Source organism: Podarcis vaucheri (genome assembly GCF_965113315.1).
Source record: "Podarcis vaucheri genome assembly, chromosome: 6".
Classification (NCBI taxonomy): Eukaryota; Metazoa; Chordata; class Lepidosauria; order Squamata; family Lacertidae; genus Podarcis; species Podarcis vaucheri.
In genome coordinates, this window is record NC_138764.1 from 96,585,594 (window position 1) to 96,612,192 (window position 26,599).

General features: G+C 41.6%; 1 protein-coding gene and 1 long non-coding RNA gene across 5 annotated transcripts; one reads left to right on the forward strand and one right to left on the reverse strand.

The window, feature by feature from the left end:
• On the reverse strand, window positions 1-7,061 carry LOC309534371. Of its 2 annotated transcripts, none has more exons than XR_014220636.1 (3): window positions 6,897-7,061; window positions 4,955-5,000; window positions 1-207 (listed from the first exon to the last, which is right to left on the reverse strand). It is a non-coding gene; the product is annotated as an uncharacterized lncRNA (long non-coding RNA). The 2 variants fall into 2 exon arrangements; XR_014220637.1 differs by having other exon boundaries at window positions 1-2,394.
• A 1,265-nt stretch (window positions 7,062-8,326) lies between these two features.
• Window positions 8,327-25,028, forward strand: MTG2 (mitochondrial ribosome associated GTPase 2). Of its 3 annotated transcripts, none has more exons than XM_082226330.1 (7): window positions 8,327-8,466; window positions 11,072-11,251; window positions 16,793-16,940; window positions 20,849-20,964; window positions 21,234-21,452; window positions 22,267-22,405; window positions 24,285-25,028. In XM_082226330.1, exons 2-7 carry the CDS (start codon window positions 11,078-11,080, stop codon window positions 24,677-24,679), a joined length of 1,191 nt encoding a protein of 396 aa, XP_082082456.1. In that variant the 5' UTR covers window positions 8,327-8,466; window positions 11,072-11,077; the 3' UTR covers window positions 24,680-25,028. The 3 variants fall into 3 exon arrangements, with proteins under 3 accessions (XP_082082456.1, XP_082082457.1, XP_082082458.1); XM_082226331.1 differs by having other exon boundaries at window positions 8,382-8,470; XM_082226332.1 differs by lacking the exon at window positions 8,327-8,466 and adding an exon at window positions 10,388-10,529.
• Window positions 25,029-26,599: the final 1,571 nt, after the last annotated feature.

The following is a 26,599-nucleotide window of genomic DNA, read 5'->3' on the forward strand; positions in this document are numbered from 1 at the left end:
AGTGCACTACTGGTAACTAGGCAATGCTTTAATGGTTTGGTATGTTTTGGTGCTGTGTATAATACTGTATGTTGATACAATGCAAAGGTTCTTCCTTCTCCTGCCCCCACCCTCACTTGATGTCTAGCTTTAGAGGTTACTTGAACTTCGGTATCCACATCACACCCAGCTATTTTTCTTCTTCGTCATCTACAAGGCTACAATATTCTGTAATACATCAAACACATATAATTAAGTTTTTCGTGCTCTGCTCATGTAACTGCTCTTAGCATTGTTTTCAAGGTGAAACTGCCTGGATGTGCTGCAGATTATTTTGTATCTACTATCCTCTGAAATCAATAGATCCTAATTTGATGGTATTGGGATAGGCTTATTTTATTGCATTTTCTTGGTTTCTATTCTGAACTGCAAATACTGAAATGTATGGGCATGAGTTTGATTTGCTAGATACTTTCAAAGTGAAACAACAAATTAGTACAGCAGTAAGTAGGGCCTATTTAAGTCACCTTTCCACCAACTATTTATGATTGGGGTTTATTGCTGACTTGGGAACTGGCCCTGTTATGGGAAGATGCCCTTATATCCCATAGCAGGTCAATACCAAAGAAGCATTAAACTGCTGAAATGTGGGCAGTAGTTCCACTGAATTTATACTAAACCACCAGAGAAGACTACTCTGTTTCAGCCATGGTTTCAGTTAGTGTGTGGCCGAGGAATCTGGAATCTGGGAAAGGAAAAGATTGATTCCTTCTGTACCTATTGTATAATGTTCTTGGGGAATTCATGTACTAGGACACATTTTTATGCATCCTGGCCCAGGTGATGACATCAACATAAGGGACATGTGTGGTGTCCTGTAGCAAAAATAAGTCTGCAAGTTGCTTCATGAGACTTGCATCTCTTGTATACGTCTATCTGTTGCATTGCTTGGAAAATAGGTGCCTTATCAAGAAGGCAAAGCCATTACAGGCTCCTGGACTAATAATGAAGGGCAACAGAAGAGCTGTGCTTCCATTGCTTAGGTGGCTGCCTGAATATGGGAAGAGATTTGCCTTTCTCTACCAAGTGTCCCTACAAGGAACCTTCCTTCTTCAGGCGGCAAGTATGTAAAGAAAATGGATTTCCCTCACATAACTAATTTACTGCAGGATATAGTGTGTACTCAGTGCCAAAATAGTTACCACTGTGCAGAAGACCCAGTATAGTTGCCTTTGGCATAAAATGGGATTCTTGTAAAAACAAAGTTCTATGATTCATTCATTCATTGTTAATTCAGTGGGGTTTTATTTCCAATTGAGTGTGCTTAGGACGGCTACCATAAAGACTTACACCTGATTTAAATATCTGCAATATGACCATTTATAATAAAATGTACTGCGGAACAAATTTAGCCAGTAGGATGATGAAATGCAGCCAAAGCGAAGCACTTTAAAATTCCATTGATTTCACTGGGAGAGCAGTGAGTGTGTGCTTGAAATCAGTGGGACCAAACTCAGCTTAACTCTAGTTGGATCTGGATCCAATATCTGCCAAAGCAAAAATTCACTAGTACCATTTTAATCTTGTTATCCAAGCTGTAGGTAAAACAAACTCCAAGATTCAGTCTGTCAAAAGTCAATATAGCTTCATATCCACACAAGTTGTTGAGAAGCATAAATGACCATCCAGACTTTACTACAAAGTAACTGTAGCATGCACTTTAGAGATAGTGCATGTTTCCCATGCAGCTGATTAGCTGCCAGTTCATTTTCTGATCCTTCCACTTACTCAGCCTTCCACCAAGAAATATAGCCATAAACAAAATCAGGTTACAGACTTAAGGGCTGCATTCAACTAAGTCATACTCGAGTAGACCAATAGAAATCAACGGACAAGTTAACTGAAGACTTTATTCTGTAATAAGATCATTCACCTATATATTACAATGGCAATATTTTGATGAGCGAATTTAGACTAATTGATATATTGCAATTTAATGTTTTGATTTTTGTGTTTTTAACCTTATTATCTGCCTGGACATTTTTTAACGAGGGGCAGAATATCATTTGTTTCAATCAATCAAAATGATAGTCATGCCTAACTTAAGTCTATCTATTTCAGTGGGTCTACTCTAAGTACGATAGCTCTTCCTTGGTATTTTGGCTTCAGTAGCAGTTTGGAAACTCTGTTTCCAGTAATCAGATATATTCACGGACTGTTTATTATATTTAACTGACTGGATCCTGCATTGTTAGGAACTACAGAAAACACTGTAGCATTTAAAAGGCAGTGTTGCTATAAAAATTATTGCTCATGGTGTGTCTTTTGGTCACACTGGGTTTCTTATGCTGATCACCTGCTGGGAATGAGAGAGCAGCTTCACACTAGGCATGCAGTATATCACATGGATCCCTACTTGGGGAGGGCAGAAAAGAGAGGGAAAGGAAGTCAGTAGGTCTTTGGTCCCCTCATCTTTGCAGGGCTCCTTCACAAATCTTGCCTGCCCCTTTTATCAGTTATAAAGCTCAGTCCTCAAAGCTCCTGTACAGCCTGACAGTGTCTAAGACAATACAGGATAGTAGGTTAAGGGAGATCATCACTCCAGGAGGGACAAACTGCTCTGTAAAATCCTTATAACCCAACGGCCTTGTAGCATTTAGAGGGCTACAAGTTCCACTCCTCTCCTTCAGTTGCCTCAGTTGTACTGCTCATCCCCATGATTTCTGAGGGGTGCGTATCTGAGGGGCACCCACGCTTCCTACTTTCTGGCACAGCCTTTCCCTTCTGTGTACAGAAAAGGGAGCCACACAGCCCTTTCCCTATGATACCTTGGGTCAGATGCCACTCAGCTCTGAATGCAAGTGCTGCCCAACATACAGTTTAAACATAAATAAATCAAACTTAAAGCTTCTGAAACATTTAAACTGTAAAAGATTGGCAAGATGTTCAGTTTGTTGTTCAAAACTACAGGATTTCTCAAAAAGTGGTGGGATTTTTTTTAGATAAATAATCTAAGATGAATTTGAGTACACAAGTTTACTCAGTTTAAGACTATAGTATATTATATCACTTATTATAAACATCTGGATGGTTTAGATTTTGTGTTGAGATACCAATTTTCAAAAACACGGACCTCCAGAAAATAGACACTGGACCCAAAAAATATCAATATTACTATTTATTTAAAAAATGATCCAATGATCTATGAGAATACTGTACAAATAGAAGGACAATTTATATATGTATGAGGGTCAGGAAAGTGCTGCTACAAAGTGCTGCTCAAGATCTGCCCTTCTGCAAAATGTATTTAGGAATTTTTATTCCACTTAAAATAAATTAAGAGCATATAAAGGTATAAATGAAAACTATTTAATAATTTTAAAGGCAGCAATGGGGGGGGGGAACTCCAATATACCTAGCATTGTTAACAAGCAGTCAGTGAAAATACAAAGCCACACAGGCCCAAAGCAAACAAATCAACATTTGTATAGTTGTTCATCAAGAAGAATTTTTGTCTATATTGTCATTTCTGTCTTCCTTTTTCTGAACCCTTCATAGCACTAAGCACAGCGATGGCTCTATTTACAACTCTGCCAGTGCCATGTAGCACTTTTGGGTGATGGCCAATAACTCTCTGCCTAGCCTGCTTTGTCATGCCTGCAGGAGGAACCCTCACAACCCATGTAACTGCACAACAATGGGTGGTTATGTTCAGAGGGAGCAATCAAAAGAGGCCTTTGCAAGAAGCCATGAGCCCCTGGTGCAGTGTACCCTGGCCAACAGCCACTGCAAAATTTCCAGCAGTTGTTGCATGGCAACTACACTGCAGGGTCTCCTATGTTCCTGGCATTTGTCACGACTTGGCTGTTTGTGCTGATCCAGGAGAGGCTCACACCAGTGCAGTGGGAAACACTAATGGATTGCCTGCCTAGAACATCGAGGTGTTAGAATAAACAATGGTCACCTTCACATTAGAGTTTACTGATAGCCAGAAAAAAATGCATTGCTCCTTACCAGCTTTGACATCTGCTTCTCGTATGGTTTTTAGCATTGCTGAAAATCATTTTTTAAAGACCACAAGCATTTTAACAAGTAAAACAGCAACATCGCATCAGTTGGAAATGTCTTACATTAAGAATTTCTTGAATGTTGTGTATATACTGTATTTGAAAGAGCGCTTTGGAAATAGTTTGTACATTATTTCCTAATTTATACATGATTTTTAGTGTTAATATTTCTAACTGTTAATAACAAAATATTTAATGTGTTGTCCATTTTTATGTATTGATGTGGAAACAAAACGGTGATGCCAGCATTTTGACTTTTTTCATTAATTGTATCATATTTTCTGTTTTGTAATACAGAATGTTTGGACATGTTTTGGGTTAAAATGAATTGATTGTGAAGCCAAGTAATGGTACTTTTTCGTATGATGAAAAGACTTTTAAAAGGACTGCTGTGATCATGTTTGAAGTCTGTTCTTTTTTTAATTGCAGGTTTAATGAAAACAATACATTAATCACACTTCATTTATATTCTGAAATATTTCAAGTAAAGATCATTGCATGAGAAAAAGTGTTAATGTCAGTTTTCAAAATGTCAAATCTCATTTGAGTTTCAAGATCAGGTTTTCTAGTTTCCTATTTAGCCAATGATCTCACTAGAAGGCATGACACAGTAACATAGAACTGCTATGTTCATAGAATTAAAAGAATGCCGCATGAATTCCAATGGTTCATTGGCAATCCACTACCATGGGGGTAATTTACCAATAAGCCATTGGAATCCAATTTAATAAATTTGAATTTAAAATTAATTAATTTGTTTATACCCTGCCTTTCAGAATAAAATATTTCCAAATAATTTCTAGTAGCAATAAAAACAGTAGTAAAGAACAGGCAGAGCAGAAAATACACCAGCAAAAAATGTTTTTAAAACAGTATGTAGCAATGAGCGTAGAAAGAAGAATACTTACCCCTCATAGAAAGCCTGATGGAACAAAAAGGTATCCACAGCAGTATCTAAAAACAGTAAGAGAGAATTTGTTGGATTTCCCACAACTATGGAGCCAATGAAAAAGCCCTGTCACTGGTACCACCATTCTGACCTTAACTAATGATGAGCTGGAGAGCAATGCCTTCATAATGGTGTAATCCAGGTTAGAGAACCTCAGGCCTGGGAGTTAACTGTTGCCCTTGAGACTCTTTCCAGGCCATTCTCTCACAAGCCCTTTCTCAAGCCCTCCACAAAGCCTTTGCATGGCAAGAATGTGTCATTGAATTGTGACAATGTCTTTTGCATTCCATAAGGCAGAAATGTAGGTGGGTGTCAGAAGCCTGACGGAAGTCAGAAATCTTTTTACCTTTGCATGGGTTGAATGTACAGTGGTACCTTCGGTTACTGACGCTTCAGGTTACAGATGCTTCAGGTTACAGACTCCGCTAACCCATAAATAGTACCTTGAGTTAAGAACTTTGCTTCAGGATGAGAACAGAAATCGCACAGTGGTGGCACGGCGGCAGCGGAAGGCCCCATTAGCTAAAGTGGTACCTCAGGTTAAGAACAGTTTCAGGTTAAGAATGGACCTCCAGAACAAATTAAGTTCTTAACCCAAGGTACCACTGTAGTTTATTGTATCTGAACCAGTGTGTGAGTGACTGAGGCTAGATATACCGCTTCCAGATTGGGCTGTAATTGGCAAAACAGTTGGACTCAAAACTGATGAAAAGGAGTTTTGATCATTGACACATGTGCAGGTTGAATACATTCAAACTGGGGAAACTGCAAACCAGCAGCACCTTTGCCGTGTTCAGAATTCAGTGTCCATATCTCCTCTCAGATTAGACACTGGAAATTAGTAGAGCCAAGTGCAGGTACCCCCATATTTACAGAAGCATAGAACTGTAGAGCTGGAAGGGATCCCAAGGGTCATCTAGTCCAACCCTCTGCAATACAGGAATCTTATGTATGATCTATTCACACATGACCATGTACATACATGGCGCTGAGAAATAAATAGAAACCAGGAAATAAATAACCAGCCGAAGAGCCCTCATGGCTCGAGAGCAGACCCTCCCCAGAGCCTGAAGAGGACGTCCCTAAGGGCAGACGAAGCCCCAAAGAGACTAGAGGCACAGCAGGACTTTATTTAGGCTGCTCATCCTACCTGCCTAACATGCTTTTTAGTGGGTAAAAGGTAAAGGGACCCCTGACCATTAGGTCCAGTCGTGGCCAACTCTGGGGTTGCGGCACTCATCTCGCTTTATTGGCCGAGGGAGCTTCCGGGTCATGTGGCCAGCCTGACTAAGCCGCTTCTGGCGAAGCAGAGCAGTGCACGGAAACACCATTTACCTTCCCGCTGGAGCGGTACCTATTTATCTACTTGCACTTTGACGTGCTTTTGAACTGCTAGGTTCATAGAATCATAGAGTTGGAAGAGACCACAAGGGCCATCGAGTCCAACCCCCTGCCAAGCAGGAAACACCATCAGAGCACTCCTGACATATGGTTGTCAAGCCTCTGCTTAAAGACCTCCAAAGGAGACACCACCACACTCCTTGGCAGCAAATTCCACTGTCGAACAGCTCTTACTGCCAGGAAGTTCTTCCTAATGTTTAGGTGGAATCTTCTTTCCACCTAAGAAGGTTGGCAGGAGCAGGGACCGAGCAACGGGAGCTCACCCCGTCACGGGGATTCGAACTGCGGACCTTCTGATCAGCAAGTCCTAGGGTACTCCCCACTTTATGTGATTTCACTTATGCACATGCAGGCCCTTGTGTGAGTGAGCAGATGCCTGTATTAACAGAATATCAAGGGTTCTCCTGGTTGTGCTTATACCTGCTGATTGTGTGAATGGTGCCTTTTAGCCATGCATTTCATATGGTGCCATTTTAGCTACATTATGTTTCATAACTCACCTAAGTTCATTGCTGGTATATTTATACGACGCTTATGGTAACAAGTCAAAGTGTGTCTGCCAAAGGGGCCTTCTCAGTGGCTGTTCCCACTCTGGAATTCTCTCCCCAGAGAAGCCAGACTGGCTCCCTCCTTGGGTCCTTCTGCCGTTGGCATGTGAGCTGGCTGCTGCTTTTCATAGAATCATTGAGTTGGAAGAGACCACAAGGGACATTGAGTCAACCCCCTGCCAAGCAGGAAACACCACTCCTGACATATGGTTGTCAAGCCTCTGCTTAAAGACCTCCAAACAAGGAGACTCCACCACACTCCTTGGCATCAAATTCCACTGTCGAACAGCTCTTACTGTCAGGAAGTTCTTTCTAATGTTTAGGTGGAATCTTCTTTCTTGTAGTTTGGATCCATTGCTCCGTGTCCGCTTCTCTGGAGCAGCAGAAAACAACCTTTCTCCCTCCTTTATGTGACATCCTTTTATATATTTGAACATGGCTATCATATCACCCCTTAACCTCCTCTTCTCCAGGCTAAACATGCCCAGCTCCCTTAGCCGTTCCTCATAAGGCATCGTTTCCAGGCCTTTGACCATTTTGGTTGCCCTCCTCTGGACACGTTCCAGTTTGTCAGTGTCCTTCTTGAACTGTGGTGCCCAGAACTGGACACAGTACTCCAGGTGAGGTCTGACCAGAGCAGAATACAGTGGCACTATTACTTCCCTTGATCTAGATGCTATACTCCTATTGATGCAGCCAATAATTGCATTGGCTTTTTTAGCTGCCGCGTCACACTGTTGGCTCATGTCAAGTTTGTGGTCAGGCTTTTAATGAAAGGTCCTTGCGAACTATGGCTGCTTTGAAATGGAAAGGGCTGGTGCTGTGCCGTTTTCATAGAACCATGGAGTTCACGTTGTAAGTCACCCTGAGTTTCATGAGGGAAAAAGGCAGGATATAAATAAATATATGTGTAAAAAATAAAAAAAATAAAAAATAGTTATCAATTATATGCTCAGTTATGTTTAATGGCCCTATGAAGTTCCGCCTGCATAACTGTAGGTCGTCGAAGCGACGGAGGAGCCTTTTCAGGAGAAAATACTGACAGGCCCAAACGTGGAACTACCTCAGGTGCTGCTCTGGTCCCTCGCCGCCCAACGGCCAATTCAACTCCGGCTTCTCCCGCCTCTATCGCCACATCAGCCAATCACAACCCCTCCCCCGCGAACCCTTCCCACCAATCCCGTTCGATAACGTCTGCGGTGAATAAAAGGAGGGGGAGGGGGAGTGAAGCGGCGCTACGCAACGTTTGAACCGCCAGCCCCGGCAGGTGCGCAGGCGCACATGCAGCCCTGCGGCCGCCGCTTCCAGCGCCTAGCAGGCACTAGAACTGCGTCTGCGCGACAGCTGCTTGGCGCGAGGCAGCGAAAGGGGTGGCGGACGTCTTTGCTGCCCCGACCCGCCCTCGCCACCGCTTTCTCTTTCCGCGCCCGCGGCGCGCGGCTGTGACGTCAGGCGTGTGATGCTGAACCCGCGGATGGGCAAAGCCTGTCAGAAAATGGCGGAGCTAGGATAAAAGCTTGGGGTGGGTGAGACTTTTTTCTTAAAATTTACGCGTATGCCGTTTCTTCTTCTTTTACAAACAAACCGTACAAAAAAAAAAACCCCTGGGTGCCTAAAAACGAGAAGAAAACACGATAAAATCATTGGGTGTGAGAGGGATATATATATCTCATTCATACATATATGTATATAAGTAGGGCGGAGAAGTGGGGAGCGAGATGCGCTGCGTGTGTGTCAGTGGGAAAGGCGGTTGAGCTGAGGGGGGCCGGCCTTCTGTGGAAAACAAGAAAAAGTCCATGGGCAGCTAGATATTTGCCTCAGAAAATGTGCTGGGCAGGCTGGGGGAGCTGCTGCTGCTGCAGTATGTATTTATTTTAAAATAAATTAACTTTATTTTTCTTTAATGTTAAGGAAAGAAAAGAAACCAGCACCCCAGAGTGGTTACAAAAAGATTAAACAAACAAACAAACATAAGACCGAGAAGGATTCACAGTGCTGCTTTAACACGCAGAAGTTAAAAATGCCAAATCAGGTGAAAATGACCTCAGCTCTCTTTAAGCATCCTAGTAGGCTTGTCTAAACAGAAGAGCGCACTGAAAAAGAGTGCAGTTGTTGATTTGATTCCAATTGTGCAGCGTGTCCCAAAGTGCAGGTGCTCCCACATGGAACGATCCTGAGCTTTTCACGCAGATGTGCTGCAGATGTTGTGTGGTGCCATCTGTAAGTGCCAATTCCGATCCGATCGAAGCAGCTGAGTGGGTGCATGTAGGGTAAGGCGATATCGTAGCTATGCTGGTCCCAAGTTGTTATGGGCTTTGTATGCTAATACCAGCCCCTTGGACCTGGCCCAGTAGCAAACCGGCAACCAGTGCATGTCTCTGAGCACAGGTGACAAGGCCTCACTTCCGCCAGCAATTGTGCCACTGAATTCTGCACTAATTGCAGCTTCCGGATCACGCACAAGGGAAGCTCCACACAGAGCGCATTGCAGTAATCCAGTTTTGAAGCAGCCAGCGCATTAACTGCTGTGGCTAGGCTGTAGTCCTAAGACTTGTTGCTGTTTAATCAGCTTAATGCCATAATAGGTGGTTTACAAGTGTGAATTAAATCCATAATTAAAACACACAATAAAAATAAAACAGGCATGTGCTGTGTTTATCATTCTGGTTAGTAGTCTCAGACACTCCTATCCCACCAGGGTGGCTAACAGTGCAGTCCTGCATGTGTTTACTCAGAAATAATCTCCCACTGTCTTCAGTTGGGCTTGCTATTGGCTAAGTCACTATAGGTTGGCAGCTTAACTTGTTTTTTCATTCTACTGGTCCTTGCCATGTTATGTGGCTGTTCACAACACAAAACATTGTGCGGTAACTGCTGAAGCCAATCAAGCCTGGGTTTGGTCAGCACTTGTGAAAGGTGACCACCTGAGAACTCTATGTCTTGGGTTTTGTGCTGGAAGAAAAAGGAAGATATAAATGTGCTAAATACACTAACTAGAATAACAACAACAGCAATAATAATAATAATAGTAATACAGTAATAATAATTTTATTATTTATACCTCGCCCATCAGGCTGGGTTTTCCCAGCCACTCTAGGTGGCTTACAGCATATATGAAAATATAGTAAAACATCAAACAATCTGGTGAAGCAATCTGGTGCTCTTGCTAGTGTACTTGCACTGTGGTAAACTGTCTTCTGCCTATAAGCAACAACAGTGCACATACCAGGAAGCTGGTGCATTGTGTCAGTTCACACTGTAGTCCATTGCACCCTCCAAGTATCACTGTCATGCCAATCTGTTCGAGTGCTTGCTTTGCCCTTGCTTCGAAAGTGTCCCTAAGTGCAGATCTTTTACACATGCCCACGGGACTGAGTGATAGTTATTTTCTTATATCAGTGAAGGTAAATGAATACAGTTAGACTGTACTACTGAATTGCAGAATTGGAAGGGACCACAAGGATCATTTAGTCCAACCACCTGCCATGCAGGAATCTCAAGGAAAGCATTTATGACAGATGGCCAACCAACCTCATCTTAAAAACCTCCAAGGAAAGAGAGGGATTAACCTGCTTCCTATCACTGGTGAGCCTGCCAACTGAATCAAGCCTACCCCTTCATCTGAATTGTTGGATTCTGGGTTCTGATTCTTAATTGTGCTTAAGTGTGACAGAATGTTGGAGACTTGATTTTATATTGTAAAAGTTAAAATAACCATACAGCTGTGCTATCCCTTAACAAATTTTGACTGCATTCGTTCCATATTCTCAACATGCCAGTTTGATTCTGCAAATGTGCAAGTGGGATGTGCAAGGATAAGTGTTTGGATGAATGAGGTACCTTTATTATCTACAAAGAATAGCAGGACTGATCTGGGGGAGTTCTGCAATAACAAAAGTGTTTGTGAGAATGCTCTTGTGAGGGCAGCAATTCATCAGAGTTAAGTGTACTTGATTTTCCAGCCCTTTCACAACCACTGCAGCTCAGAAGTGGAAGCAGCTGTGCATAATTGGTCTTTTCAAGAAAGAATTTGTGTTCAGTTTTGATACATTGGCGCTTCTTGTTTTCTCAATGTTTGCTTTTTAGTATGTCTTGATCTCGGCAGCACTGTTTTTCTCCCTTGATAGGCAAATATGCAACAAATACCCATCAGAGCTTGGTTGGAAAGCCAATGGAGAGTGACACATTCACTCATACAGAGTTACCTACTTCAGAAGAGCTGGCACAGGAATCTTAGCACAACCTGCACAAGGTGTTCCAAGTCTCGGCGACTGGGACATAAAAGAGACCTTTCAGAAAAGAAGCTGGTAAAGTCTTGAAAAATATTCAGTTTAGCTGCAAATTAAATTTAGTGGTACTGCAATATATTTCTTGTCTTCTCTTCCTTGCTTTTGGAGTTCCCTGACTTCCACTTTCCTATAACACATTGATTTAAAAGCCTTTGTAAATTTAAGACATAATAGAAAAACAGAAAACATTAAGCTAAACATTTATTAGTAAGCATTTGGTAGGAACTCTGGCATTTTTATTTCTTGCATCCTTTTCATGTGAAGATTACAGGATGATAAGGCTGAAATACTGTTTGAAAACCCTTTAGCAATGTCTACTTTGTTTCTTTAAATTGTGTTACAATTTATAGGAATGTTGCGTGCAAGTTTTTTAAGGATGCAGACATCCTGACTTACATGATCATAGAAGTAATCCTATATACAGGTTGAAAAAGGCTGCAATCTTTACTTTCCTAAGTAAAGATATAGAGGAAGGAACTGTGTGTTATCTTTGTTCATTTACTAAATTTCCATTTCCCCACTCCCTTTCTCCCAGGAGTACCAGGCACCATACGTAGTTTCTCCCTGCCACCACTTCCTTCTTATCCTGACAGCCATCTTATGAGAGAGTTTAGGATGGGAAGTGGTAGACAGTCAGCTGGTTGCAAGGCTGAGCAGGATTTGATGAACCAATGTCTCTCCATTCCAAGTTCAGTGCTTTGTTTACTGTATCATACTTGCTCTTGTGCATACATGTAAAAATAAGGGGTCTCAATGTCACTTTGTTATTTGGCTTTTAGCAGGGCTGCAAAATGGCTTTGAAGCCTCTTGTTAGTTAGAATTCAGCTGCAAGAATTCTGACAATTGTAGGTAGTTGGGGCCATAGTTCACTGACCTTAACAAAAATTCTTCTTTTTTTTTAAAAAAAATAATATTTATTGAAACACAAAATTTTTTAAAATTACACAGAAAAAAGACAACATTACAAAAAAGAGAAAAAAAGACAGAAACACAAAAAGAAAAAGAGAAAATAAAACCATCACTTTCAAATTCTCCAATTTCTGTTACCTTCTTTCCATGACCTCCTTCTCCCCTCTCTTGTATCTTAATTAATAATTGTCACAGCAAATCCTTTCCATAATTCATAATATTTTATCATTAAGTTACCTTACTCTATTATCATCTTGTCTTATAAAAACGACCTTAGAGCTTAAAACTTAAATCTTTTTTGCCAACTTCTCATAACCATTACCTTTTTGCCAAATTCTTTAGACATTTTTACAAGAGCCAAGTAATTTCATCTCAACATTTTCCCAAAATTCATAAAACATTTCTAGTAGTAATAATATAAAAAAGATACAATAAAATAAAAGCAATCCAATCTTCTTCCAGTGTCCCCTCCCCCGGTCCCGGGATTGTCAGTCTTTTTTTGTCCCATTAGTCTGGCACATTAACCTGGTAATCTTATATCCAAGGCCTTTAAATCTCTTCCATGTCCCTTTCGCAGCTCTTCTTCATATTTTCCTTTCATTCGCGGGAACTCCAGCTTAATAGTGTTTTTGACCCTTTTCAGCGAATCAGCCCTTTTCTCACAGTCCAGACTAAGCTCCATGTGATGTTTAAAAACATATTTCAAATTCCCTCCAAAATTGAAAGTCCCAACAACTCCAAACCTCTGATGGCCCATTACCAGACTCGGAAAGTCCAACCATCCCTGCAAAGGGGGGTCAGTCCAACCCCCCATTTCCAGTTCAATCCAAACTTTATCTTTCCAAATCTGGTTTTTTCCAAGTTCATTTATAAGATCCAAAGGCTCATTTTCCTGCTGGGCCAAAAGTCCCTCCATCCCTGGCGTCCCAGATTCAGCAAGGTCCTCTTCTTTCAGTTGTTCTGTCATGGCACGCTCCTGTTTTGGTTCCTCAGTGGGCTCCATATGATTTCCCACTACCTGTTCAAAGGTTCTGGCCGCATTAGTCATAAAGTCCATCTTCTGACATAACTGATCAATAGGGCACTTATTTTACAGAAAGCACCCAACAGTGCTTCTGAAGGCATTGTCCTGCAAGGTCACAGAATTCTTTCCCACAGTTGTAATCAGTAACAGCCGCAAGTTCCCAGGATTTAGTTACAATTTCATAGTTCCCCTCTAGGGGGAAAAACTTCAGATTGTCCTTTTCCTTGGAAACAATAGCAACAGAGTTTCTTCTTTAAGATATTTTGTCCATATTTGTTCTTTTGAAAGACAAAAGGAAACAATGGAATCACAATATTTCCCTCCTTTTAACAATCATCAAATCTGACACCCCGCTCCAGGGTCAGGACAGTGGAAAATTACTTTACTTTAACTTTATTTCCGCAGGTTTAAACAACTCAGTAAATGTCCCCCTTCTTCTCCTGCTTCCGAAGGGGGGTTCCACAATTTTGAATGATGAGAGACGATCCTTTAAAAATGATTTTTAAAGCTCTAGTTTACGTTGTCTTTGCTTTGTTATAACTACAAGAGAATGGAAGGGTGACTTCCTGTTTAGCCCTTTCCGTTTCAGTACCAAATTAGGGTAAATTTTAGAGTCCAAGTTCCTTTTATTTCGCCAATTCTTGTTTAAAATCCAGGTATTTAGCGTTCCAGTACACACGGTTAGTTATTTTCGATGCCAAATTGTCCCAGGAAAAAGGCAGCGCTCTCCGGCAACGGCTGTGTGGCTTTGTTCCGCAGAAAAAGCAATCTACTCACAGCACCGCACCACTTCCCCCTCTTCACTTCGGAGCCCGTTTCTGGGTTCCTTAGTGGGTTGGGGGGGCACTAAAGGTGCCCGCCGAGTCCCACGGTCACAGGCTTCATCCGCCTGTGATTTCCAGAAGGGTCCCCGCTACGCCGCAGCGGAAAAGACCCGTTTCGTGCGGAGCTTGTCCCTCCAGTTCAGAGGGAGTCCGCCATCACCGGAGGCGCCACCCCGGAAGTCCCCAAAAAATTCTTCTTTTATCAAATGACTAATAATAAGCTAAGTTGTGTGTTCATATCTTGCTAATTCTGTTTGTGTCTGTACTGCGAGGTTGTGCATTACATACTTGTGTAAGATTTAGATTGTATTTGGCCTTAATTTAATATACAAATTTAATAATAATAATAGGAACTTCATATTTACATGGCAAGTTTGTGTTAAAAATGCAGATGTGCCAGTCATTTTTCCTCTTCAAGTAGATTTTTCAGTTATATAATGGTGGGTAGCCCTGCGCATCCTGCTTTTTGTGCATGAACCCCTGGCCAAATCATGAGATAGTCTGTGCTCAGAACTGCCTCTGTCAAGTACTGATCAGCTCACAAGCTGAAGATACGTTTGATAACTAAGGTTACTAGAGTACATAATGTGGCTATTTATCGTGAGATCACAAACTCATCTTGTGAAAAATATGGCTGCATAATCCTCTCTGTTGATGAAAGGGCTCTTTTGTTCAACTTAATTTGCAATGTGTTTGAGATTGCAAGCTATAAATCCTGTTAGCAACAAACCACAGAGAAAGGGCAACTATTGTGCTGCTTTTGAGTAATTTAAGGCAGCAGTTTGCTGTTTTAACCACTTGGTGATGCTATGTCAATTCAGAAAATGTTCTTTTCCTCAAATATTCTCACAACTTAAGCACACAGCTGGCCACCTGCATTTTGCCCAGGCACTCACCCTGCGTTATTTTCAATATCCTGAACCTTTCTCTGCAGCATTTGCCTAACTGGCCATGTTTGTGGCAATCAATTCCCTTCCAGCTGCTTGTGCTTTAAAAAATGAACTGTAATTCTTTGGTGTTATCACGAGACTTAAGATATTACCAGTAATTCTGTACTGATTTATAGATTATATTTTTTTAAAAAAACTCACAGGGAACATAGCAATTACTTGGCTATATTACAGCAGGAAGAAGAGTTGAGAAGTGAAATAAAAAATGAATTGTAACTGCTGGGCCAGTGAGATTGCTGTTGGGATAGCTACAGCTTTTCTCCTCCAAGAAGGGGAAAATGCTAGATAAATACGTCCTTTAAATGCTGAATGCTGTTTTTACAGCATACCTGGGTTGTGTTAGAGAACACTACAATAAATTAACCGTTTCCTCCCTCTGCCCCTTTCATGGTTCAGATACATTACTGTATTTTGAGCTCTATAACCTCAGGGAGCACTTTCCACATCAGCCTCTGTTGAGGAAGCTTTTCATGTCTGCCGTGGATCTCCAACCTACCATAGAGCATTTGGGGACATGTTCTGGATGCCTACGCGGTTCAGGCAGGCCATTGGTCCAAACTTGTTGGGTCTTGTTGGCAGAACAAGAGTGCCCTTTTGAACATACCCACCTCTACCTTGCAGCACTGCTTTGCAGGGCAAGGTCCACTAACAGTGAGCAAGTTCTCTTTAAGGCAAACTTACCTATCATTGTCAGTCCTTTCGCAGAGGAGCCCCTGATAAGTCTCCAAGGGTCCCTGAACAAACTGAATGCCGCTGCCTTGGAATAAATTAGATAACAGTGAAGCACTTTGTATCCCGACAACAGGCACTGTATGAGAAGGAGGACTGCTTGCTGTATTTGCTCCTCGCTTCTGATCATAAGCTGAAAAAGAATACCCTTGAGAAATGGGGACTGAGTGCAACTAGGAATATAGGAAGCTGCCTTCTATCAAGTCAGAGCATTTGTTCATCTCTTTTGGTATTCTTTCTTCAATGACAGGCCCAACTTAGAGATGCCAGGAACTGGACCTGGGACCTTTTGCATGCAAAGCCCTGAGCTTATAGACCTTCCCACTTTACTTGGAATGAAAATGAAGAAGGGGCCAGGTGTATTTCCCTGTAAAGTGTCTTGCATAATAAAATACCAAATCCTTCATATGGCTTCTCATTCAGCAGGAGAAACCAGGGCAGTACCATCAGGGTTTGTTAGAGTGCATAAGGAGAGCTGCAGGAGGGAAAGTCTTAGCTATTTAGGACTTTAAATGTGAAAATGAGCAATTTGAATGAAAAGAAATGTATGACCACTTCAAACAACAGCGGAACCTGCTGTGGCCGGACAGTGCCAAACATTCTGGCAATGGCATTTTGATCCAATGGAATCAGTGCTTTTCAAGAGCTACTTCATAGAAAACATAATATACTAGTACGGAAAATCTGCCCCCTTTCCCTTCATTGGTCACTATACGAAATAGATGCATAATTGCTTGTTGGCCATACTAGTGCCTTTGCAATAATTGCCCAGAACACTGGAATGTGGAATCAAGTTTCCTTTTTACTGAAGAACTGATAGAATTCTGAGAAATGTCGAAAACATCCAAGGGATGGATCAGTCCTCCAGAATATACCTATCCCAGTCTGTGGCCTTGAGTATAAGAATTTTTGCTAGGTAATAAGTGCCAGATAAATTTATCTGGCTGGTACCTTAAATGCAATATGCATCTCTCTCTCTCTTATCAAATGGAAATTTAATTCCTAGTAGACTTTAAATGCCTCTCGCTTATCAAATGGAAATTTAATTCCCAGTAGGCTTAGAATTGAAAATTTCTTAAATGTCCTGATTTGCTTTTCTAACTAGTGTTTCTCCCTATTTCAGACCCGATACTTTGTAGATCATCGAAGGGTATATGTGGTAGGAGGCAAAGGAGGTGATGGTATCAGCTGTTTCCACAGTGAGCCTAGAAAAATATATGGAGGTCCTGATGGTGGAGATGGAGGAGATGGGGGAGACATTATACTGAAAGGTAAGAGATAATATCTCTTGCACAAATCTTGATACGTTTGTTTATTTTGTTTCTAGACTGCCCTCCAACCAAAGTTCTTTGGGCAGTTTACAAAAATCAATAAAATAATTAAAATAGAATGCAATACATAAAATAATTTCAATGCAAGTAATGTAAAACTCAAAATCCAACATGATGTTTTACATTTAACAAAAAGCAGTATATAACTGGACCAGCCTGAAATTAATCTAAAAATAGTTTTCCAAAAACAAGAAAGCATTTTATGCATAGCTCAGTTTATTTGGGGTGAATCCCTGTAAAGAAGAGAGGAGCCAGCTAGTTGACAACTTGACATGAATTATGTGCATATGCTGTAGAGATACTAGAAGGGTTCACTCTCTGGAAATAATAGAAAGCACATCTCTCTGACCTTGCTTTTATGCATGAAAGCCGATACCATTTTCCCTCTTGAAGCCAAAAGCTACCATAATAATACACTTATATAACACACTTATAATATATTTATGGATTGTGCTTCAGCATTGTGGTGATGAGAGTGGCATAATGACCTAAGTGGAATAGAAAAACCTTATTGAGAGTGCTTACCAAAGGTGCTTAGAAACAGCCTTGAAACTGCATATTAGCACCTGTGTTCCACAAGGCAGAAATTCTCTGAAAGAAGAGGCAGCTCCTATACTGGTGGATGCCCAGAATAAACATGGGCAGATTAATTGCTTGCACCCAGTGGTGTTCCATTAAATTGTAGACTTGGAAGGGTTCTCAAGGATCATCCAGAACAACCCCCTGCAGTGCAGGCATCATAACTTAAGCATCCATGACAGATGGCTATCCAACCTCTGGTTAATAAACCTCCAGTGAAGGAGAACTCACCACCTTCCAAGGGAGTCTGTTCCACTGTCAAACAGCTCTTGCTGTCAGAAGGTTCTTCCTAATGTTTAGCTGGAATCTCCTTTCTTGTAACTTGAATTGTCTAAAGGGGGCACTTCTATGCTATATATAAGTTGCATAGAAGTTGCATAGAAATTTACAGACACACAGACTTGCTGCGTAAAAGTATCTTCCATCTGTGGGATTCATAATGTATAAATCAGTCCAACCTCCTCTAGAATCTAAGTTTGTGTTCTTATGCTCCATTGATGGGAATGGTGCTTAAACAGATCAAACTTTGATTGGATTGCTCAAGTATTGCACACCGAAGTCATCCTGGGAGTTCTGCCCTAATGCAGCTCAGTTCTATGCATTCCTACACTTAAGTAGGCTTCACCGTGTTCACTGGGGCTTGCACCCATCTAAGTGTGCATATGATTGCATTCTTTTCCAAGCTTGCTGCTGAATGTTCAAACTCCTATACCCACAGCATGCCTAGACTAAGCTGTCAGTGGCTGCATGGGCACAGTGCTGGTTGTGTAATGCTTTTGCTCATTTGACAAGCTCTACATTAGGTGATAGCGCAATTCCTGTATATTTTCTGCTCAGTAATTGTGCTGAAATTGCAGCTTTGAAAAGGCAATTCCAATACAATGAAAAGTAAACTATTTTAGATTGAACATGCTCTCTTCCACGTGAAGAGCCATTCTTCACAAACACATAGCTTGAACCTCTTTACTGAATGCATCAGTAGCTGTAAAATGTTTGGTGGTTATTTTGTGGCACTGGGGTTTTTTGTATCTTAACTTGCATTCCAGAAACTTTCTTAAGCTCCTTATATACAAAGTGCATGGTAATCACAGTTCCATCTTTTGCAAAGTACTGTCTTAAGCAGCTTAGCTGCAGTAATAATAATAATTATTATTTGAGCACCTAAAAAGACTAGGTGTGGTATTGAGGACAAACAGAAACAGGTCTATGCCTAAATAGCTTGTTTTCTCATACAGTATAGGCAAAAAAGACACATAGTTGAAACTAGAGGAAGAGAAGGAGAATGTAAAAATGTAAACCATAATAACTCTGTTATCGCTTTAATCTGTGAGCCATATTTAAGTAAGGAAATAAGAATGAATTAACCAGCTATAGGCTGGCAATGAATTCCATTAAAAGAAGTAAAAAGAGGAAAGAGCAGAAAAGTGCAAAGCAGAAGGAAATGTATGAGACTTATCAAAGAAGAGAATACAAATGATCAAGAGGACACAAATAATCAAGAAGATGAATTGGAGAAAAAGGTGGGGGAGGGGCGGAACAAAAAACACAAATTTTGATCCAAAGATCCTATAAGTCAAGCAGAATTTGCTTGTGCTCATGAGGGTTTGTTCATTTCACCCATTCTGCTGACCTTCAAGAGCGGGGATGAGGAATTTACTGTCTTCCAAGTGTTTCTGTACTACAACTACAACTTCCATCATCCCTGACCACTGGCCGTGCTGGCTGGGATTGATGAGAACTGGACTCCAGCAACATTTTGGAGAACCAGAGGTTCTTTATCCCTCCTCTAGATCCAGGATCAAGGCAGCTCACAGAGATTTACTATACTTAGAAGTGCCTTCTACTTGAATGGTGGGATCATTTGATCCAAGATGCTACCTGAAATTTAGCATAATATGGTAACATTACCACCATAAAGTAATCCAAAGAAAAGGAACATGATGCCTGTGTTTTATACTGTAAACCACCCTGTGAGCTTTGGATGAAGGGTGGTATATACGTATAATAAATAATAATAATATATTTGTATGCTTTTGGGGGGGGGGGGAATACAAGAAAGAAAGCCGAACTTGGGTGGCAGAATTCAAGATAGTCTAGGATGCTTAAAATGGGAATAGAGAATTACAATAATCTAAGATAGAATTCAGGTTTTTGGGAGTGACTATGGATCAGGGCATGACTTGGAGCGCAAATACCACTGCTCTGGTGAAGAAGGCCCAGCAGAGAATTTATTTCCTCAGACTTTTAAAAAAGAACAATCTGAGTGAGAGACTGCTGGTGTCCTTCTACCGAGGCTCCATAGAGAGCATACTTACATACTGTATTTGTGCTTGGTTCTCCAGTTGTACAGCTAGGGAGAGGAAGGTGCTCCAGAAGGTCGTAACCACAGCCCAAAGGATTATTGGTCACCCTCTCCCACCTTTGGAAGAACTGTACGGTTCCCGTTGCCTTAGGAAAGCAAATAACATCCTGCAGGATCCATCTCACCCGGGATACAGTCTGTTTGCACTACTGCCTTCTGGCAGGAGGTATAGAAACATCAAGTCAAGGACAAATAGACTGAAAAACAGTTTCTATCCAAGAGCTGTGGCCTTTTTGAATGCTGTAACTCGATAGTGAGACCTGGGAGTTTGATGGGTGTGGGTGTGGTTGGAAGGTGGTTTGTTTGGTTGTTGCTGTTGTTTTGCTTTTGTTGTTTTTAAGGGATGGCATCTAATTTCGTTGCACTTGTGCAATGTTGCACTAGTGTAATGACAATAAAGAATCTATCTATCTATCTATCTATCTATCTATCTATCTATCTATAAGATAATGAACCAAAGTGTGCTTATTGTCGACAGAATGGATTAATGAATTTTGGCAGTTTTTAACTACTGAAAACAAAGTGTGTAGAACAAGGTGTGAAACAATTTTTATTTTTTTATTTTTTGGCATTTTTCAAGTTGTCTTCCTAAGATCATTGAAATATTTTGGTTTGGTGATCACAAGCGAAGTTACCTTCTGAAAGACATTGCTTTCAAAAACATTTTAATGTACATTAATACGCTGTTAGCATTCTAATATGGTTTAGGCAGGCGAGCAGTAAGAACTCCTGATCACTCCTAGTATTGCTTTGTTCCAGTGTCCTCTGCTGGGTAGAGCAGACACAACATTCTCTGACATTAATGATGTGTCCTCATCTTGGAATCACTTGATTTGCATATGCAGACAAGAAAATTTATCTAATAAGAGTACTGTACACTTCAGACATTTTGAATCTTGCTTTACAGTGGATAAGCAAGTCAGATCCTTGGCTTCTCTTCTCTCACTCTATCGAGGTTTCAATGGAGTAAATGGAGGGAGCAAAAACTGTTATGGAGCTGCTGGTAAAACTATCTATGTTAAGGTAAGCAGCTAACGTTTTAAAAATAATAATGAAATGTATAAAACTTAAAATTAAAGTAATTGTCTTCGTTTGCTGCGCCATAACACAATTTACTTCTCTAATTTTCAGCCTTTTAAACGCTTACAGGCATACTTCATCCATGTGATCGAGCTCGGAGAGCTTCCTGGGACAATTTGGATCTCTGCTTGCACTCAGGCATAAGCAAATTGCAGCGCATTGCAAATGGTCATCTTTGCTTTGCTTTGCTTAACTTTCTTTTTACTTTCAAGGTTCCCATTGGTACGGTGGTTAAAGAGGACTGTACAATTGTGGCTGATCTCAACCATCATGGTGAGGAGTATGTTGCAGCCTATGGTGGAGCTGGAGGGAAAGGCAACCGTTTCTTTCTGGCCAATGACAATCGAGCGCCAACAACTGCTACTAAGGGTGAACCAGGTCAAGAAAAAATTCTCCATTTGGAGCTTAAAACCATGGCCCATGCAGGGATGGTGAGTCTGCCTTTTTTCGGTAGAACATTTGACTCTGGAGGAACAAACCTTCATTGTTTAGTTAGAAATAGCTCCATAATGTGGAGGGATGCAGGAGGCACTGTGGTCTAAACCACTGAGCCTCTTGGGCTTGCCAATCTGAAGGCTGGCGGCTCAAATCCTCATAACGGGGTGAGCTCCCATTTCTCTGTCCCAGCTCCTGCCAACCTAGCAGTTTGAAAGCACACCAGTGCAAGTAGATAAATAGGTACTGCTGCGGCGTGAAGGTAAACGGTGTTTCCATGTGCTCTGGTTTCCGTCACGGTGTTCTGTTGCACCAGAAGTGGTTTAGTCATGCTGGCCACATGATCCGGAAAACTGTCTGTGGACAAGTGTCGGCTCCCTCAGCCTGAAAGCGAGATGAGTGCCACAACCCCATAGTCGCCTTTGACTGGACTTGACTGTCCAGGGGTCCTTTACCTTTTTTTTAAATACCTTTACCCATAATGTGGAGTGAGGGAGATGTGACTTTAAAAATGTAGTTCTTTGATTTGTACTGGTATGTGTGCTTGTGCTTTCCTGATTGGATCTCTTGACTTGGAGACTGATGATGTTCATGGTAGCAACAACTGGAAAACCTGGGCTCACCTTGTCTAGCAATTATGAACAACACGTATCATGGTGAAGCATGTGGGTGCAGCATTTTCACAAACCCTGTCTATGCGCACCTATATATAAAATGCAATGTTCTAGCTTCAGCCAAACAGTGATGTGTCTGAACAGTGTGGCTAGAGACCTGCCTTCTAAATAACCCAGATTGGGCTCTTTATTCCAGGTAGGATTCCCTAACGCTGGGAAGTCTTCGCTGTTACGAGCCATCTCCAATGCAAAACCAGCAGTGGCTTCTTACCCATTCACAACCTTAAATCCACATGTAGGCATTGTTCACTATGAAAACTATGAGCAAGTTGCAGGTATGTTTTTATAAGACTTCATTTCAAGTGCTTAATATTTTTATTGAGCTTCCATCGCATTTCCTCTTGAAAGAGCCAAAAGAAAATTGTGTATCATAGTCACATGGTGTATATTTTTGTGTGTTTCTATTGTCAACTGGCTTGCGATCTTCGGATGTAGGGCGGTAGAACAAATACCCCATACTTCTTTTGGCAGTCCTGTGCTTACTGTGATCTGCTGGCCTAAATACAAAATCACAGCCTCCCTTAAAACAATTATTAAAAGAAAACAAGGTAAGAACAGAGCTAATCATAGCACAGCTAAGAGACTTGACAACATTAAGATACTTGTCTCCTGTTTGGTAATAAATACATTAGTCCCGCAATATTTGTGGGGTGACTCTAGTCTACAGGCTAAACAACAGGGGTTCAAATTACTATTATTATTTATTTGGCTCATGAGGCTGCTTTGCCCAAATCATGCCATTGGAGTCAGGAACCTTGAAGTACTTTCCTGATTGGGCATTGGCAAGGGAAAGCAGGCTTAGGCTTTACAGCCTAATGAATTGGGTGTGCATGAATTGGGAATTACCCATGGAAAATCGACCCTGGACCCTCCTTGTCAGTCCTTCCCCAGCTGGATCTAACAAGCCAAAATAAGCAAAGGTTGAGTAGTCACATTGCTGCACTACCTCTTCCCCTCTGCATATGCCTGAAGACTTGAAAAAGAGTGGGGAAGGGGGAGTTGGTAGCAAGGATAAATAGATGCTGTCTACCAAGCTAACCTCAGTATCTGTGGACTCCTATGGGGTGGTATTAAAGCTAACCATTTTGGAAGAGACAGTGCCTTGTGTCATCTCTAATTGGTCTGCTTTATTCACATAGAAACTAGTGAGTGGTGTTGCCGAGAATATTTTCTTTCAAATCCCCAAGCACAGGAATGAGTATCTGCTTTGAGCAAGCATCCACTAATCCATTCTCCAGGGATGTGCCTTGGGCAGTTAGGTGCAATGGCTTGTCAGCCGCCTCCAACAAGCTCTCACAAATGCTGCAGTTTTTCCGCTGTCTCTGATCTTATCCAAACCCCAGCATGAATAAAGCAAAGCGATGCTTCCCTGGCAAGCCCTCTAGGCTTGCAAAGTAGTTTGGAAAAGTAAGAAACAGCAGGGGAGACTCTTGGGGCTGTATCCAACAAAGGTGTCTTGTTAGTTCAAGGACGTCCTCCTGCTCAATGGAACTACCTCTCCCATTCCTCTCCCAGCACACAGTCACCCCACCTGCTGTGGAGGGTTGAGGTACCCCCAGAACATTTGGGGGGTGCGCATAGAGAGAGGAGAGGAAGTCCTGCTGCACAGGCAGATGTCCTTGCACTAATGGCATCCCTTGGTTATATATTGCTGTTTCTTACCTCCTTCATACTGTAGCGCAAACTAATTAAATCCCCATGTCTCTCCAAAGCCCACTGCAAATGCTAGAGGATCTGAAAAGGGGTAAGAGTGAATAGGAAGCACACACAAATGCTGGCAGTGTTCTCGAAGCTACCAACATGAGTTTGAGCAAACTGCGGGAGGCAGTGGAAGACAGGAGTGCCTGTCGTTCTCTGGTCCATGGAGTCACGAAGAGTTGGACATGACTAAACAACTAAACAGCAACAAGACACTCTGATATTTGTGGACCCCTATAGTATCATGCTCAGGAGGAAATGTATAACAGCTCTTCCTACTCCTGCCTGCTGGCTGCTTGTTGCCATTCTGAATTTTCAGATGGAGTTCTTTGTGTGCTTGAATGATGCTGCTTTCTGGTTCTAGTCTTGCAGGCAAAATCTGACGTTTGTGTGACCATGCTCAAATGACCAGAATACTAATGATTGTTTTTGCTGGGTTCTGCTTTGTTTCCGTAGTTGCCGATGTCCCTGGGATAATAAAAGGGGCCCATCGAAACAGGGGGCTGGGCTTAGCCTTCCTGAGGCACATAGAACGTTGCCGCTTTCTTCTGTTTGTGTTAGATCTCTCGGTATCTGAGCCCTGGACTCAGCTGCAAGACTTAAAATATGAGCTAGAGCAGTATGAAGAAGGCTTGTCAAAGAGACCTCATGCCATCATTGGAAATAAGTTTGATCTTCCACAATCAAAGAGCAATTTGTCTCTCCTCAAGGAACGAGTGGAACAGAAAGTCATCCCGTTGTCTGCTTTGACAGGTGAAAACCTGGAGGAGTTGTTTTTGCACCTGAAAGAACTGTATGATGAGTATGTCAAAACAGAAGAAGCACAGAACCATGCACCCGTCAAGTGGTAGCTGGCCACAGGGACCCTCTGGCCATATTTAGGTGGAAAGTGGGTGGAGTGGGTGAAAATACTTTGCTTTCAGAATAAATCTCTGTCTCCCTGGAGCTGTTAACCATAGAGGTTTCGCCCCACCTTCTCTAGAAGAATGTTCCAAGCTTGCAGAATCAGTGGATAACTCTGCTTCTAAAAAGATAAATATTGCCAAGCAAGATGAGTATTTTCCTACGGCCTTCAATTAGAAATGTAAAGGGAAATAACCGTTTAGCTTCCGGGAAATTCTAGATAAAAATGTAAAAATTAGTTCCATGAGCCTGTGTGAAATAAATTTACATGAATAAATGTCTCTTGTGTAAAAGTAATTTTAAAACATGTTTTGTTTACTTCATGTGTGTGCCTTCAACAGCTGCTGATTTCCCTGTTTTTAATAGCTTGAAATTCCAATTTGTGTCCTGGACTTAATTAAAACTTAGCGTGGTGGTGTTCATTTTGGTATCGATGCCTGAACTGGAATCCTTTGCTTTGCTTTTCTCTCTGTGAGAAAAAAAATAAATAAAAATCAGTGTCTAATTTGCATCAGAGGAGAGAGAAACTGGTGTGGTCTTTGTCACATGTTTTGTGCTTGCATAGTTAACTTAAAAGCTGAAAATGGCAGAGGAATGAAGGTGCTTGAACCATATTGGGACAGTGCTGTTCAGGGAGAAGCAGCCTGTAAACCTGATGGCAGTAGCGGGAGTTTGCTGCCCATTGCAAATAGTCTTGGGAAGAATTAGATTCCAGTCAGGACTCCAGCAGGGCAAAAATTTAAAGATCTCTTCCCCTGATGCCATAATCTGCATCCACCTTGGGCATTCCCAACTATGCAAGAGTGAATTATGTGACAAATGCCACATCTAATTTAGCCCCCATGTTCTAATGAACAAAAGACTTGGTAGCTTCCTGTATCCTCTGAAGTTACCTTGTTCTTTAGTGATGTGACTGCTTTTGTGATTCCATCATCCACATTCCACAAATAGAGGCATCCCTTCCCAACCAACCACTTAAAATGTTACCTTAAACAAAACAGAATGTGCACATATCATACGCAAGCCAGAAATTTCTCCATCTTTTTCGGAGGGATTACATGCTTCCAGTGTACATTAAGTATGGTACAATAGGAAGCTGCAATCTTTATTTACTCGTGTTTGTTTCTAGAGTGCATTAATGCTTGGATCTTTCTTGAGCTAGGGATGTTGCCTCTGTATTTTGATTATGTCCTTAAATGCACACCAACAGCTCTTCCATGTCACAGCAATTAATGCTAACCATTTTGTGTTTATAAAATTGGTTTATTGACAGTGATGATGGTGAACTTTTTCAGCAAGCCACATGGACTGTTAATCTTCATGTTATTTTTGATTTATGTTTGGTATATACTAGCCCTGTCTACAACAGAAACCACACATTCACTGAAATACGTTTGATGGAAGCAGCAGAATCATGATGCCAATCTAAAGTTTGTATCCAATGAAGTTGTCTCCTTAGTTCAATAGGACTTCCTCTCCCCCTGCCCAGCCAGTTCTGGGGTTTCCCTCAAGCTCCAGAGCAGATTTGGAGAGGGAAAAGGTTAAGTCCTTGTGATTTGTTGGATACAACCCTCTATCCCCAATCTACAGTGGGGATCGTAAGCAAAGCCTATTTTTACAAAGTGGATAAGGAAACACTTCCAGTCCTATGGGAAGGATCCTATATGTGCAGTTTTACCTATGTAAACACTATTCTTACTAAAGGCTTATTCACAACCTTCTGCCCTGCTCTTCAATGTTCTGTGTCTGAGTGAGTGGGGTTTTTTGGGGGGCGGGTTGCCCTGAGCTTTCCCCACAAAACCCGGCTCTTTAGTGCTCAGTCGGAGCAAATGTCCACAGTGAGTTTTCATGGGGAAAACTCAGGAGCA

Bases quoted from the DNA above. Each gene is read 5' to 3' on its own strand.
- MTG2 (XM_082226330.1), top strand. From the start codon at position 11,078: ATGCAACAAATACCCATCAGAGCTTGGTTGGAAAGCCAATGGAGAGTG. The intron at 11,252-16,792 runs GTAAAGTCTTGA...TCCCTATTTCAG, and splicing joins ACCTTTCAGAAAAGAAGCTG to ACCCGATACTTTGTAGATCA. The intron at 16,941-20,848 runs GTAAGAGATAAT...CTTGCTTTACAG, and splicing joins GGGAGACATTATACTGAAAG to TGGATAAGCAAGTCAGATCC.